Source organism: Pipistrellus kuhlii, unplaced genomic scaffold, assembly GCF_014108245.1.
Source record: "Pipistrellus kuhlii isolate mPipKuh1 unplaced genomic scaffold, mPipKuh1.p scaffold_m20_p_3, whole genome shotgun sequence".
Lineage (NCBI taxonomy): Eukaryota > Metazoa > Chordata > Mammalia > Chiroptera > Vespertilionidae > Pipistrellus > Pipistrellus kuhlii.
In genome coordinates this window covers 161,598,489-161,615,072 of record NW_023425529.1, presented here as the reverse complement: position 1 = coordinate 161,615,072, position 16,584 = coordinate 161,598,489, and the positions used below count along the sequence as shown (strand labels likewise).

General features: G+C 49.1%; 1 protein-coding gene across 9 annotated transcripts in view; it reads right to left on the bottom strand.

The window, feature by feature from the left end:
* MCF2L (MCF.2 cell line derived transforming sequence like) overlaps positions 1–16,584 on the bottom strand; it is a 184,655-nt gene that overhangs the window by 102,009 nt on the left and 66,062 nt on the right. The window contains exon 1 of one of the 9 annotated variants that reach the window (XM_036457226.2): positions 123–655. The exons of the other annotated variants lie outside the window; for them this stretch is intronic. Within the exon in view, the coding sequence (XP_036313119.1) occupies positions 123–225 (103 nt within the window). The 5' untranslated portion in view covers positions 226–655. Of the gene's footprint in view, positions 1–122; positions 656–16,584 lie in introns of those variants that run through there. 9 annotated transcript variants of the gene reach the window in all.

The following is a 16,584-nucleotide window of genomic DNA, read 5'->3' as shown; positions in this document are numbered from 1 at the left end:
TGCACACATTTTTCCTCCAAAGAAATGGGCAAGGAAAAAGACAGGGACGTGCCTGCCTGCTAAGGGGACACTGGGAGCCTGTGCCTGTGCACCCCGGGTGGTGCCACCCCTTCCCGCCTCACCGGGTTTTGGGCGCCTCGAGGTCCCCCGGCGCCTCCGGGTCAGCAGCCAGAATCGACGTTGGGGGCCCCCAGGGGCTCCCTGTGACGCTTGCCTCTCGGCCATCACTGGGTCTCTCCACCAGGGACAAGCAGCAGCAGCAGCGGAGGCTTTGAGTCCTCAGGATAGGCTCCCACGAGGTCCAGACGCAGCCCCCGTGCCAGAGTGAGGTGGTTTCCACCAGCCTGCAGGCACCGGCGACGTGGGCCAGGGCACCCGGTGCAGCTCTGCACGCTGGGCCGGGCGGGCGCACCACCTCTAGTGACCAGAGCGTCACGTCAAGTCTGTCCCCCTCGTCTCCAAGTCCAGGCCTCCCTCTGGAACAACTGCCTGCACGGACAGTCCACTCTGGGCAGCTCAGAACCTGCCCTCCCTCGCCCCGGGCCTGCCCCCTGCCACCTGCAGAGACAGGGATGCCGGCCTGCCCTAAGCCACACCGTGCAGGACAGGCAGTGGCGGGAGGAGATGCCTGCGGTGTCAGAGAGAGACTCCCGCAGAGTGGAGGCCAGGCCGCACCCAGCCGCTCTCTGGGAGAGTCCTGGGCGTTTCCTTCCTCAGAAAGGGGGCTTGTGTGTGCTGGCTGGAGCTCCGAATGGTAAGGAGCTGCTCCGACGGCCCATGCCAAAAACACCTTCCAAGTTCAGGAAGTCTCAAGTTCAAACAAACAACTGTACAACTAACTACAAGGCGGGAGGAGGAAGGGAGGGGAAGCAGCCCCAGGCTCTCTTGAAATAAACTGGAAGTTCCGCCGTCTGTTGCTCCCGGCCGGCCCGTTGTCCAGCTTGGGAAAAAGGAAATAACGCCGTTTGGCTTGGCAGGCCGACACTTTCCACAGGGAGATGCTGAACCTGCCCCAAGCCCAGCGTGGCTGCAGAGCCTGGGGTCCGGGCAACTCCCCCAGGGCGGGGGTGGGGTGAAGGACTGCCCAGTGACCGCGGGGGATGCTCCTCTGGCCCCAGAGCTGCTGCCCCCTGCTCTGTGCCAGCTGCCCGTGGGGCAGACCTTGGTGTTGCAGATCCTTGCCTCCAACCTGACAGGCAGCAAATGTCAGTGCCACTTAAAATGCAACACTCAGGCTCCAAGGGCTTACGCGTGCTCACTGCATGCGGAAGGCTGCAGAATGAGTGACGGAGGTGAGCGCTGAGCTCTGTCTGCAAAGACCAGGCTATCCCCCGTGCACCCTGCGCCCTTGTGTGAGCTAATGTGATTAGAGCAGGCAATTCCGGTGGACAGCAAGATAAGCGCCTTTATTTAATTTTAGTCTTTCAGGGTGCACCCTCCTCCAAGACACGTTCATAGGCTGATGAGTCCTTCCCGCTGGAGACTGTGAAGCCGAGGGGACCATCCTGGTCCGGGGAACGTGCGCTTCCTCAGCCCCTAAGAGGGGCGGCTTTCCACAGGCAGGATTTCTGCCCAGCGCTCTCCCCGCTCTCCCGGGTGGCCTGGAGATTTGCACCTCTGAGCACTCAAGGTGTCAAGAGAGGGAGACAGGGCAGGCGGAGCCGGTGCTGGCTGCTCTAACCCCCCTGCCGCCACCCTCCATGCCCAGCTGGTACCTGTGGGTGTGGCTAGCTGGCCTCTGGAAGGAAGCTAGCTCGCTGTGCGGCCTCCTTAAGACGACACAAGAGGTAACCCGTGCACAGAACCTGGACAGTCACAGGCCACACGTCCTTCACCCAGAAGCAAAGGAAAAGCTTGACCGAGATGCAGAGCGTTAGCCACGGGGGCCGTCCAGCACTCGGGTTTCCATGTCTGCCCCTGCTCACCGGCTTCCAGGCAGAGGCCCCTCCCAACACACAATCAGGAGGAAACAGATGGCGCGTTTGATGTGGCATGTCCAGGACGCAGGTCCTCTTCCCGTGACCAGGGGTCCTTCCATCGGGTTCAGGACACAGGACCCCAGGGAAAGACTCAGGGAAACGTGGCCGCTACGGGCTCCCAGGAGCAGCCTGCCACAAGCCAGTGGCCAGCGGCAGCGAGCATCTGCCACGCGTCGCTTCTGAGGTCCGCACCGGATTCCTCTCTGTGGATCTTTCTCTCCCCGCCCCTCCCCCCATAAGTGCTAAGATGTGCAGAGAAAACTGACAATTTGGAACGTCGGGACCATTCCCTGAGCGGCCAGTAAGTCAGAACACACACACGTGCACATGCGGACAGTTTGTGATTCAATGTGTTCTTTCCATCCGGTGGATGTGGGTTAATCCCATCCCCCCTAAGCATCTAAATGTGTTTTAAAGATGTTACTAATTGCACCCTTTACCAAAAGTCAACGCTGGATCTCAGCCCCACTCACAATCTGTCAGTTTCCTTGTCTTGGACCTTCGCAGCCACTGGGTTGGGCAAACATCTTGAAAACTCCACAGGATTTTCCCAGCAGCCAGTGGGCATGTCCTCCCCCAAACTCCTTCCTAGCTCTCCAGGGGGGGAAAAAAATACAAAACACACCTGAGATCCAATTCTCCCTCGCATGGCCCTGGCCTTCCCTGGGTGGGCTCGGCGAGGCCAGGGGAAGCGGAAGGAACCAGACCACTTGAGAAGTGGACTGACTTGTAGTTTACACCGCAAGAGTATATTTTACACAATGGGGCCTCCAGCGATTGTTAAGTTTCACATCAATAAATGGCATGATTTTTGGCAGTAAAAGCGTCTTCAGTTAATCATGTCAGGAGAGCAGGGAGTTGCTTAGTGCAGTCTCCAACCAGAGGAGATGCTGGGTAATTGAAAATTCAATTCTTCCGGGGCTGGCGCAGGCAGGGAAGCCACTGCCTGCTGAAGGGTTTCATTGAGGACTCAGTTCCAAAAATTGTTTTCTCTCTTTTTAAAAGACCGGGTGCAGAAAACCATACATGGCGCTTGCATTCAGGGAATTTGCACGATGTTGGCAGGTGCAAACACTGCACACCAGCACCCAAGCGTGGAGTCCCCGGCCCCGCCAGGCACGTCTCCCTCCCACAGACAAGTGTCGTTTCGACTTCTCCTCACTTTATCCTTTTTCTGGGTTTTTCGCTGGACCTGGTGCCTGGCACCGCTGCATGGCTGTGGGTGGACGGATAAATCGTTCTCCTTGCCCTGAATAATCTTTCCTAAATCTGGTAATCCCTGAGGCCCACGGGCAGCGACACACCTGGCAAAACCCCCTCCTGATCAGTGCCCAGTACCAGCCCGCTCACCTGGCACTGCTCTCGGTCACAACCTCGCAGCCCTACTTGACGGCATTTCCTGAGGGAGCCACACTGCTAGTCACTACTACATTGTTCCGTTTTAATAGGGGGCTTCGAGTTGGGCTACTTCTTGTCATTTTTAATGACAACATCTTCCCTCTAACAAAGACAGAAAATCCTGAAAGCTGGGCAAGCAAGACACTGCATTTCTCTAAAACTCTGAGGCCTCTGTAACCTGGGAATAAAACCATTGTTGGAGAAACCAAAGTTTCTTTTTAGGAGTAAAATAATGATTAAATGATATGTTTAATTTTCTAAAACCAAGTTCCACCACAATTGACCAATCATGACAAACTCTAGAGATATGCCCACCCAAGTCATGTGCATTTAAACTCTATTAGAACTCTGTGTCTGTTAGGACACAGATAACAGATGACATGGTGACTGAAGTCCTTTCTAAGCTGTGTTTGAAAAAAAAATATTTCGAAGACATAGATTGGGATGTGGCTGGGCCAAATCTTAAATGAAAGAATAAACATGCAGTGCATCAAAATGCTCATTTCTACTTTCCACGTGAGGCTCTCTCACTCCTCACCTCAAGCAATGGTTTGTGTCTAGATTGTTCCTGGTGAGGCTTCTAGACCCAGGCAGACCCTCACTGTCAGGTTCCACCAGGTGGGCACATCAGCACAGAGCAGACTCTCTCTAAGTGTCTGGTGAGGATGAACAAACGTGTGTTTATGAGTGAGCAATCCTGCCAGTGCTAAAGAATGGCTTTCAGGAAATAGTAACATTATTTTTTAGCCCTTGCAGAATTGATGGAGTCATAAAATTATAAAACTGATAAATCATGGAGACCTGACATCTAGGTACATTCAACAATTTCCTGTAGTTTGTGATCATTTAAGTATCAAATGACATAGTCTCCCTTCTTAAGGGTTCAGAAATCAAAACACTTGAAATATTTTTTTATCTTTAAAGACATATCATCCTTATAAAAGTGAAGTCATATTTGGGACAGTTCACCGTCCCTAAAATCTTGCCCAGAATGTCATAGATGAAACTTAACACCAGTTCTTTCCTATGGTAAGTGCCACAGCCATGGTGTGACCATAAAAATAAGAAACTGGTCTTTATGCTTTGGGATTAGAGTCCTTTATTTAATAATGAAATAAAGCTAAATACTAGAATATCTGCTGAAACCCTAATTTAGATAAACATAAACCACATAATTCTAAAGTTTAGAAAGAGCATCTACTCTTTTGTACTGTCCAACTTACATTTTTAAATTTTCTTGAAGGTCTCCTCCCAAAAGTTTATTTCCCCTCAGTATTTGTACCTTTGGGGACTTAAGCTGGGACAGATGTTCCTCTGAGGGGAAAAAGGAAGCATCCGACTTTGAAGCTCCTTCCTAATAAGCTGTGTGCTGAGGCCTGGATCCAGGCTGTGCTCTGTGTTAACAGCACTTTGGAGAATCCCATCTGTGTGGCATAGCCCCTGACATGTCCCTTCCTCTCCAAGCCACAGCCTCTCAGATGCTTCCATTTCCTTCTCACTTGCCTGGAAAATCTCCACATGTCTCATTACTGGGATTGTTCATCAGAAAACATACTTGATAATATGTAATAACTAAATGCCCGATGCACAAAGATTCATGCAAGAATGGGCCTTCCTTCCTCTGGCTGCCGGCACCGCCTTTGCTCTCGCCCAGAGCCGCCTTTCGGCATTCCCACGCTGCCCTGAGGCCCCAAGCGGCTGGAGTGGTGCAGAATGCCTGCTTTCTGCCCCAGGCCTCTCAGTGCCTGTGTATGCAAATTAATCCACCATCTTTGTTGGGTTAATTTGCATACTCACTCCTGATTGGGTGGTGGGTATCACAAAGGTATGGTCAGTTTGCATCTTTCTCTTTTATTAGTGTAGGTCAGTGTTTCCCAAAGTGTGGTATGCGTACCCCCAGGGATACGGGAAGAGTTTGGCGGGGGTATGGGTTGCACCGGAGTTTGGTGGGGATATGCACTGCACCGTGCTTAGCTGCGCCTAATTCTACATTCTCATGAGTACAAGGGGTACTCAGCATTACAAAAATTATAGAAGGGGTACACATATGTCAAAAGTTTGGGAAACACTGGTATAGATAATAGTGGCAGCCACATGTTCTGAGCGCATGAGCCAGGCACTCACTAAGCACACTCATATGTGACAATGGCATCGAGAAGTATTTGCTGAGACTTTCCTGCCCACAGGCAGCTCTCAACTTTTCATGTGAATTTAACTCTCTTGTTCTTTACAGCAACCTGACAAGCTGCTCTCATGGATCCACTTTACAGATGGGGAAACTGAGGTACCTCATGTGGACAGATGACAGAGCCAGGATTTGAACACAAGGTTATGGCTCCAGACAGTGTTTTCACTTTCTAACACTCACACGGACTCTCTGCAGTAGTGCTATTCTTCTTATTATTATTCCACAAGGCAGAAAACCTCATTCCACATTTTATCCAAATAAGACTATAGGAGCCTTGCCTATATTTTAATTTCAGCACTTAACTGGAATTAGAATTTAGGCAAATAGACTTTTGTATGTGCAAGTTGACAACTGCAATAGCTTGTTTTGAAAGATGTAACACACATTTCTTTCTCTAAAACCAGAGGTATAAAATGAATGTGACCAGATAAATTCTTAGTTGATCAGAAATACAGAAGTGTGAAAATACTGTTTATTATAGTACAAATCCAACTGCAAGTATTAACACTGTCTACTTGCACAGAGATGACAAATCTGGCAAAGAGGTGAGTTTAGACAGAAAGAGCTTCCAACCTTGGCAATGCCTGTGTATGTAACAGAAGAAAATGTACAGATACTCCACAGGCAGCCTCCATGTTCAGATTAAGCTGCAGAAGACAGCATTTGGTTAAATTGTGAATCCATGGACCGTAAGAGACTTAAAATTATTTTCTTCTAGGGAAAATGTAGTTACCTATTTCACAAGTAGCTGAGGATCAGAAAGCTTTTCATTGCGATATTTATTCATTGTTATTAGTTATGACAAAAGAAGGGTTTCTCAGATTATGTTTTTTATATTTACTAGTCCCTAAAAGTCTGATTCTAGGGAGAATTATGTAACTGAGCTGATGCAGATGACCGCAGCAAAGGTTCTCTCACCAGGAACACTTGCCAAAGGAGCTGCTAGGAAGACATGAGTTCATAAAGACTGGAGCAAACGGGCCACCCTGAGTGGCCTTTTACAGTCAGCACCGCGTGGTCCCAGGATGATGCTCACAGAGTCTGGAATGTGGTCGGTGTCTCATGGAGCTCAAGGGTAGTAGGGAGAACAACGCAGATCTGCCGAGCGATTAACAGACAGTGCAAACAGCACATGATGAAATTCTACATGGGGCTGCGTGGAAATAAGGTCAGCAAGGCCAGGAGAGCTGACTGTCCAGGAATTGCTTCTGGGAGGAGGGAGGCGGAGCCTTGAGCAAAGATGTGGGAAGACCCTGACAATGTGATTATCATCTGGAGACACTGGCGAAGGAGGGCAACCCATAGCAAGCATCATGTTGAGTGTACGGATATGGTTCCACCAACACAAGACCCACTTAAGTCAAAACAGTTTACATTTGTTCGTTTTGCTTAAATAAAGCGATAATTAGCAAGCAAACACAGATGCATGAATGTAACTGATTTCTACAAATTAAGACTGCTCGCTTCAAGATGCTTGCAGCATGTTGTGTTTGAAATTGCCTTCAAGGTCTCCCTTAAGCAGCAGATCCTCGATAACATCACTTAGTACAACATAGTTTGCTTATAATGTTGATGAGATAGCGTAGGAAGTTAACTCTAATTTATAGTCATAAAAAAGCTTATGGTAAAATTGGTTTCATTTCTTTTAAAGTCACAGAACCTACCGAGAACATTAAGTGGGGACTTAACTGTACTATAAAGCAGGGGTGGGGAATGTCCAGCCCATGGGCCATATAAGGCCCTCGAAATAATTTGGTCTGGCCCTGCCAAGGCATTAGGGGTGAGTTAATTAAAGGTTTGACCAAATATAGCAGGCTAATTTTTAAGTTGATAATTTTGTATGGCCCGTGAGGGATGTTACAAAAATCCAATGGCCCTTTGCAGAAAAAAGGTTCCCCACCCCTGCTGTAAAGTATACATATTGTCTTTTTTTAAAAAATAAATATATATATTTTTTTATTTCAAAGAGGAAGAGAAAGGGAGAGAGAGAGAGAGAAACATCCATGGTGAGAGGGAATCATTGATTGGCTGCCTCCTGGGGATCAAGCCCACAACTCAACATATGGCCTAACTGGGACTCAAACCGTGACCTCCTGGTTCATAGGTGGATGCTCAACTGAGCCACACCAGCTGGGCCTACATATTGTCTTTTGAACACTCCTCTTCAACCACCAAGAGTCGTTACTATTCAAACAGCCAATACTCACTGTGTGTGTGTGTGTGTGTGTGTGTGTGTGTGTGTGTGTGTCTGTATGTGTGGTGTGTAATCATGTCCATTGAACATGAAAATCTCAGAGACCTTTACAAAGTATTTGAGCAGGTCTAGCAATTTTAAAAGCCGCTGAATCTGAGAGCTGCCAAGGCCATTACAGGTCCCCAGCTAGGCTCCAGAGTCAAGGGACCAGCACTTACAATCTGTCTTGACAGCCAGTTCAACAGCCAGCACTCTGTGTTTGGAGTCCTTTGGAAAAATATTTCCTTTTAGTCAAAATGTGTTTCCTGTAATTTCTACTCACTGATTCACTGCTCTTAACTCTTCTACTTGGAGGCCAAGAGAACACCTCCGTTCCTCTTTCTGCTGGACAGTGGCTGGCATGCTGGACGGGCATGTACGTGTTTCTGGCAGGTCTTCTGTTTTCCAACAATAGTTAAAGAGAATATTTCAACATATGCTTTAAAAATGAGAAGACAATGGAGTCACCCTGAGAACTGCCATTCTCCCATTGGATGGCTGATTGTTCAGCTGACTATTTGTAGCATTCTGTCTGTATTAGTTAGCGAGTCCCATACTACTGCTGTGTGACAAGCTGTACACCAGTGCAGTAAGACATAAATTATAAGTATTCTTCTCCTGTTCAAAACTCTGTGTCAGTGGCTCTGCTCCACATGCCTCCTTTGGAGCCAGGCTGGAGAAGCCACGACTGCCCTGGGTATGTTTCACGAGGGATCACTGGGGAAGAGGAAGGGCCAGCTCACTGTGCAAACACATGGGAGCACCAGATATGCCAAGGCAGTCAGATGACCAAGTTCAAGTCAAAGGGGGACGCATGCTCTGCCCATAGTGGAAGGGGAGAGTGAATGCTTGCTAAAAAGGAACCCAAAGAATCTCAATGGTCACTCTCCCTCCTCTTTGTTCATGGAGGACAACACAGGATGTAAGGAAAGCCTTTCTCAAAATCCCAGACACCAAAATATGAAGTGCCTTTGACTTTCACCCTCTCATAAAAGTTACTTTATTAAGAATTTACTATATCTTGCTGCTGGCTGAAGATGATCACTTTCCTTATGGACTCATAATGTTTTTCCATCATTTGTGAAGGGAAAATTGGTAGTTTTTGTTTGTTTGTTTTTTAATATATTTTATTGATTTTTCACAGAGAGGAAGGGAGAGATATAGAGAGCTAGAAACGTCGATGAGAGAGAAACATCGACCAGCTGCCTACTGGGAATGTGCCCGCAACCAAGGTACATGCCCTTGACCAGAATCGAACCTGGGACCTTTCAGTCCGCAGACCGATGCTCTACCACTGAGTCAAACTGGTTTCGGCTAAAATTGGTAGTTTCTTACTAACACACTTTCTTTTTGAAAATCAGGAAAGTGTTCACAAATATTTCACCTTTAGATGTTTCACCTACTTGCCACAATTTCTCAGTTCAGGTCAACATTTGCTTTCTACACTTTGATAATCTAACACACATGGAGCACATTTAAGTGCCAGGCCTGGGGACATGAAGTCAAACAGGGCATCGTGAACTCATGGATGTGGAAAAGGAACCACCAAGCAGATTAGAGTTCCAAAATGGCAGAAGAATGAGGGACGGGTTCTGAGCCTTGTCCCGAAGCAGAAAGAGAGAGCAGCCGAGGGTCGTGCTGGGAGTGTTTGTCAGCAAGCAAAGGGACAGGCGAACCCCAGGAGAAGGCAAAGGACTGCTGATCAGGGTGCCCCTGACAGGGAAGCACCCACGGCGGGGCTGGGTCCCCTCCAGGAACTACCTATGGGCTTGGACGGAGAAATCTTGCCATTTTTAAAGGAACCACCAAGCAGACAGTAAGGTGGGGACAGCACTGCAGCCAGGAGTGTGGGAACAGGAGCACACGAATAACAAAGCCATGCGGGCCACAGTGGGAGGCCTCACCGGAGTGGTCCTGGGCTGGTTCCTGAGGCAGGACCCAGGATTAACTGAAAGGTGAGCACAGACAGAGGTGGCACAGGCACAAAGTGCCCTCCTTGTTTCTCATTGGGGCCCACTGAAGAGCCACAGTGCCCGGCTTTTATCTTCCCACCCACCTGGGCTCTGGCACCCTCCCAAAATGTGTGTGGGCCTCACTTGGCGCACCACGCACCTGGCTGGGCCAGGCCTGAGAATCTGCATGTATAGCAAGCTTCCAGGTGATGCCTGGTCTAGCACCACACCATGAGGACCCTGCATTTTAGATGGGGGAAACCAGTAACATCTCCAATGGGCAATTCTAAATACGAATAAGTTACTAATTTCATCCACAAACGTCTCTTAGAATCTCCAAAGCCCATTCCAGAATCTCTGCTAACAAGAACCCTAAAAAATTTCCTACGTAAGCTATTTGTTTCTTTTAAAAAATAGTTCCCACCTATCGAGTCAGAAGTTAAATTACACATCACAAAATATTCAACCATCCCTCATCAATGTCAATCTCACTCATCTGTAAGATTATCTTCATAAGGGACTCAACATTTTTATTTTTTTTTAATGGATTTGAGCCTGGCTGGTGTGGTAGAGTGGTTGAGCATTGACCCATGAACCTGGAGGTCACAGTTGGATTCCTGGTCAGGGCACATGCCTGGGTTGTGGGTTCTATCCTCAGAAGGGGGGGGGGGGATGCCTTCTGGCAGCTGATTCATGTTTTTCTCTCCTCGTTTATATTTCTCTCTCATTTTCCCTCTCCCTTCCTCTCTCTGAAATCAATAAAAACATATTTTTAAAAAATGGATTTGGGGGAAAAACTAGTCTTAAGAATCCCATCACTGAGGCAGAAGACAGCAGGCAGGGGTGGGTATTAATGCCCCCGATGGAGACCATGCTGGGTGGAGTTTGATGCTGCCGGATGCTGAGGTCCCTGCATTTAAAGCCCCTGAACGTTCCCGTGTAGAAATGTGCACATCAACGCCCCCTGCTAAATCAGCCTCGAAGGAATCCTTTCCTCTGACAGGAGCAAACGGGCAGCGTCAGGTGGTCTCTACCTCTGAGGATGTGCTGGGAACCTTCATATCCCTGAAAGCTCATTCATGGTACTCTGGTCCTTCAGCCCCCATCCTGCTGCCTACACTAAGCACGTCTCAGCCAGACACCATCTTCCCAGGACGGGTTTGTGGTCAGAGAGCAGTGAGAAGCCTGCGTGGTTCAGGTAATGGTGGGTGGGCACCACAGCCCTCTTCTTTTCCTCTCATTGCCCACGTCCAGCTCGGTCAGCCCCGCCTTCAAAACATGCCAAGACCCCGCTGTCTGCACCACCTGCCCCCTGCAAACCTGCTACCCTGGCCCCAGTGGCCGTCTAGCTTCTCCTGGACCGGAACCGGGGGTGGCTTTCCTTTCACCTGGCTCCCTCTGTCTTTTCAATTAGCAGCTAGACAAGCCTTTGAAAACCAGGATGTGATCCTATCGCCATTCCGCAATTCTGCTTAAATATCTCAAAGGCCGCCGATTCCCCTCAGAATCTGAGCTGAGGTTGGAGCTGTTCACAAGCAATCGGGCAGTCTGGGAATGAACTGAGCCCCTCCAAATTCCAGACATCCAAGTCCCAATCCCCAGGACCTCACAATACGACTGTATTTGAAGACAGGGCCCTTGAGGACGTGCTTCAGGTAAAATGAGATCATTAGGGGGCCCTCATCCAAGGGGACGGGTGTTCTGATGGGAGGAGATTGGGATGCAGACATGCAGGGAGGGGTGGACATGTGAGCACACAGGAGGAAGACGGCCATCTACACGCCAAGAAAGGAGGCCTTGGGAGAAGCCGCCCAGCTGACACCTTGACCCTGAACTTCCTGCCTCCAGAACTGTGAGAAATAAAGCCCTGTTGTTGAAACCGCCCAGTCCCTGGTGCCTCTGTTATAGCAGCCGGGAGTGATGAGTGCACCAGCATGACCCCTCTGCTCTCACTCCAGCTCCTCACTGGCCACCCCAGCCCCCATGCTGTCCCAACCTCACCCAACAAGGACTTCCCGACTCCGTAATGCAAGCACGGGTAGCCACATTGGGCACAGAAGAATCTTCCAAAAGCTTGTACAAAGTTTACACAAAAAAAGTTCTTAGGTTGTGTTTTGGAATTTCTGGGTTCACTATTTATTCTCATGTCTTAACCAAGCCAGACCCCTCACAGGACTGACTGGGGTTTGGGGAGGCGGAGGGGGCAGGGGAACTGGGTTCCTCACAAGGCTGTAGGACTTGGGCTGGTACAGAGCAAATGGGCATGGTTAGCCCCAGTGATGCCAACCACAAGTCGTGGCATCAGTAGGGGGGGCACCGAGAGAGCAGGTGAGCATCATCAGGGACCCTGAAGGCAGACGAGTCACAACAAGCCCTGCCAATAGGGAAAGAAAGGAAGCCAGGCACCAGAGCCCGTGTACATGTGTGGGGGTCCTCTGCCAGGAGCGAGACACAATCCCATAGGAGACCAGAGACGACCAGAGAGCAGAGCTCTCCGGGGGCCAGAAACGGGGGGTGGATGACACAGGCAGAGGAGGGCATGTCCTTGGCCGAAGCCAGGCTGTCCTAGTTGGGGGACCAAGAGACCCCAGGGGCGCCGAAACCAGTTTGGCTCAGTGGAAAGAGCATCAGTCTGCGGACTGAAAGGTCCCAGGTTCGATTCCGGTCAAGGGCATGTACGTTGGTTGCGGGCACATCCCCAGTGGGAGGTGTGCAGGAGGCAGCTGATCAATGATTCTCTCTCATTGACGTTTCTAGCTCTCTATCCCTCTCCCTTCCTCTCTGTGGAAAATCAACAAAATATATTTTTTTAAAAAGAGAGAGAGACCCCAGGGGCTTCCATTAGGACAGTAACAATGAATAGCTGCAGCACCGAACAGTTTCTTCAGGAAAACTCGGGAAGCAAAGATTCGGATCCCTTATGCAGGGCGCTGGCTCCACCAATCAAAGACAAGAATGTGGCCTCATTCTCTCCCACCGAGCACTGTCTACACATGTGGGCTTGTTGTTCTATGTCCTTCCCCTTTCTGTCCAACAGCATCTATGTGTACTCCGAAGAAGTGCCCAGGTCAGGTCTGTCACAAAAGCTACTGCCACTGTCTGACATCAGAGTTCCCTGGAGATCTCAGCAACAGAACTCGCTGAAAGAGTCCCGCTTCTCCCGGCATCTGCATTTGGATGTGGCAAACAGAGAACACCACTGCGGGATGCTTGGGTGCTTTATGAGGGCCACACCTGCAGGATGGACACTCATTACTCGAACGTTGCTGCGATTATACCGTGTTTCCCCGAAAATAAGACATTCTCCGAAAATAAGACCTAGCGCATAGAAAGATAAGACATCCCCTGAAAATAAGACCTAGCGCATCTTTGAGAGCAAAAATTAATATAAGACACTGTCTTATTTTCGGGGAAACAGGGTAGTACCGGAGGGGACAACATCCCCATCCTTCCAGTGTCTGAGCCAGCAGCTGAGGTATCAGTTGAAAGTAAGCTTCCTGGTGGTGGTACACTGAGTGTAGAAGATGAGAAGATGGGACAGAACGAGGGGAAGTTGGGGGGGGGGGGGTAGAGAGAGGAAGATGTTTGGGCCAGAGAGTATGAGTATCATGGCTGAACTCCAACCAGAGGAGTGAGGCAGACTCATCAGCACCCCTCGCTTCAACACTCATGTTCTGATGCAAACTAAGGGTTTCTTCCTTCAATATGTAAGAGCTAAAAGTTGTTAGTCCTGCCGAAACCGGTTTGGCTCAGTGGATAGAGCATTGGACTGAGGACTGAAAGGTCCCAGGTTCAATTCCGCTCTAAGAGCATGTACATTGGTTGTGGGCACATCCCCAGTAGGGCGTGTGCAGGAGGCAACTGGTTGATGTCTCTCTCTCAATGGTATTTCTAACTCTCTATCTCTCTCCCTTTCTCTCTATAAAATATATATATATACACACACACACATATATATATACATATGTGTGTGTGTATATGTATGTGTGTGTATATGTATGTATATATATATATATAAAGTTGTTAGTCCTCAGGGAAGGGGTGGGGGGGATTACAAATTCAGTATATGATATAGTTTCTATTTTTAGTCTCATATGCAGCTTCATCCATTTATCCACCCATCCATCCACCCATCCATCCACCCCCATTCATCCATAATAAGAATTAATATTTTGCTCAAGGTTAATTAATGGAGAAGGCGGCACTAGATTTAAAGACTTTTACTGCAATGGTTTTACAACTGTAGTTCCTGGGCTAGTACCATCAGCATCACCTGAGAACTTAAAAATGCGAGTTCTCAGGCCCTGCCCCAGAATTCCTGAGTCAGAAACTCTGGAAGTAGGGCTCAGGATTTTCTCCCGATGACTCAGGTGGTCTAGTTCGAGGATGACTGCTCCGCATTCGGAAAATGCCTGAATCAACTAGATCCATTAGCATTTCTCCCTCAAAGATTTATCTCTTGTTCACCAATTACTGTCAATATGAAGAGAAAACCCAAATAATGCAAGTGCTAGAAAAGGAGCCCTACCCCATGGAAGGGAGGTTTTGTCACTGGTTAACGCTCAGGTTCAAGAGCATATGCGATTTAAATTCTCAAGGTCAGGAAAGAGACAAGATTCACCGACCAGATGTACAACGTGCATGCAGGCTAACCTAGATAACGTATGTCCTTGCCAAGTGGGAGCAACACAGACATCTGAAGTGAAAATAAGGCAGCAAGCAGCATGTCTGGCCCAGTGGACAAAGATAAAATGCCTGTCGGTTCAGGGTAGAGCCATGAAAGGTTCGACTCTGTGCAGGTGAAATTGCCACAAAGCTCCGTGCAAGGTGACTGAACCCAAGCCCTCCCCTCAAACCCTGTCCTAAGTGGGCCAGCCCCCTGCCCTGAATCTCTGCACCAACATGCAGACCCACGTCCTGGCACCATCAGCCCACCCCTGCCGCTGATGCCAAATCACCCTGGAGGTGGAACAACTCTCCGGCCTCCGGGGAAAAGCCATTCTGCTACAGAGGGAGTGCCTGGGATGTAGACCTAAGTTGGTGAGGTTTACGTAGACCTACATCCCTACGCCATGTACGGTGGATGGCACTGGGTCAATACAGTACGGACAACAGCCCTCCAGCTCACCTCATGCCTCACAGCTTCCGTCCAGGGCTGCCTCACATGGAGAATGGGTGCAATGAAGGAAGAGGCAGTGTTCTTGGGAGAAAAGCAGGGGTCTGGATGCAGGGGTCCTCTTGTCTAGCAAAATATTACTGGCTATTCATAAAGCTGGGCCTTGGGGGTATAGCTCAGTGGTAGAGCATTTGACTGCATAAAGCTGGGCCTCTGCAGACCTGGCTTTAAGAGTCTTGGTGAAGCTGAAACCAGTTTGGCTCAGTGGATAGAATGTTAGCCTGTGGACTGAAGGGTCCCAGGTTCGATTCCGGTCAAGGGCATGTACCTTGGTTGCGGGCACATCCCCAGTAGGGGGTATGCAAGAGGTAGCTGATTGATGACTCTCTCTCATCGATGTTTCTAACTCTCTATCCCTCTCCCTTCCTCTCTGTAAAAAATCAATAATATATATATATTTTTAAAAAGTCTTGGTGAAATCTGTAGTTGCTGGCGGCACAGATGTGTCAAAGGACACGCAATCTGGAATGTCTGCTTAGAAAGAGCCCATGGCCAAGTGAAGGACCTGGCCCGCAACGCACATGAGGTGAGTGGCCAGTGTCATTCCTGCTTTTCAGACATAGACTCTTAGCAATTCAAGATGCACATGCGTCTCTCAGAGCTCAAGGAAAAACCTCCCTGCCTGTGCGCTAGGGGATGACATCACTCTTGGAACAGTTCCCACTCTGTAATGCCGGCCAGTGCGGAGGGTGTGAGGAGCTGGCCCACCCCTCCGGGGCCGGTGGGAGCACTCCCACCGCCAGGCTGCGGTCCCCCGCGCCCTTCACCAAGCCACACGCCAAACCCCGCACCCAGCAAAAGGCGGCTAGTGTTTCAGAAAAAGGGAGCCCGCTGCCTTTCTAAGAATAAGGGCCAGATGGCATAAAAATGTCTTTATTTCCTGTTGACCCACCTACAATCAGCTCAGGAGCTGTAATCACAAAAATCGCCACGGAACACTGAATGTCACACACCATGATGCTTCTGCTGACTTAAGCATTGCTTTGCTCTCAAAAGCCATTGGAGTGTATTCCACTTATGAGGGCGCGAGGGGGAGAAAGAGAGAGGGAAAGAAAGAATACCACACCTCCACCACATAACTGACAAAATCTCATCTCTCAGCAAAGTCTTATTTCGACAACAAGGTAATGATAATATAACGTAACATATGACAACACCCGGTAGAAATGTGGCAACTCACTTTTCACCATCCCGGATTCTTTCCTCTTCGTTTCAAGGAGAACTAGTGAATGCCGAGAGTCCTCCTCCGGCACAGGGAAACTCAGACGTGACTGATTGAAAGCCAACAGCAAGAGCGGGCCCGCTCAGGTGTTTCTTATATCTAAGCGAATCCATTTTTACTTGCTTAGAGGCTTATTTTAAAGTAACCTTTTAATGAACACAGAATGTGAACGTCCAGCAAGGCTATACTTCCACCCTTGACCCACACGATGTTCAAACAATTGTCTTAGGTGAAACGACATTGGGTGGAGAAAAGAACCACCTGATCAATCCGGATCATTCCTCCTCCAAAGGAGCCGGCATCTCCACCATCCGTCCCCACACCGGGCTCGAAAAGCCCTCGGCTCAAATTATTCTCCATCCACGAATACCTGGGCTTTCTCCACGGCTATGGTTCACATGCAACTGACATGCAGGTGGGATGAGAAGATTGCAGA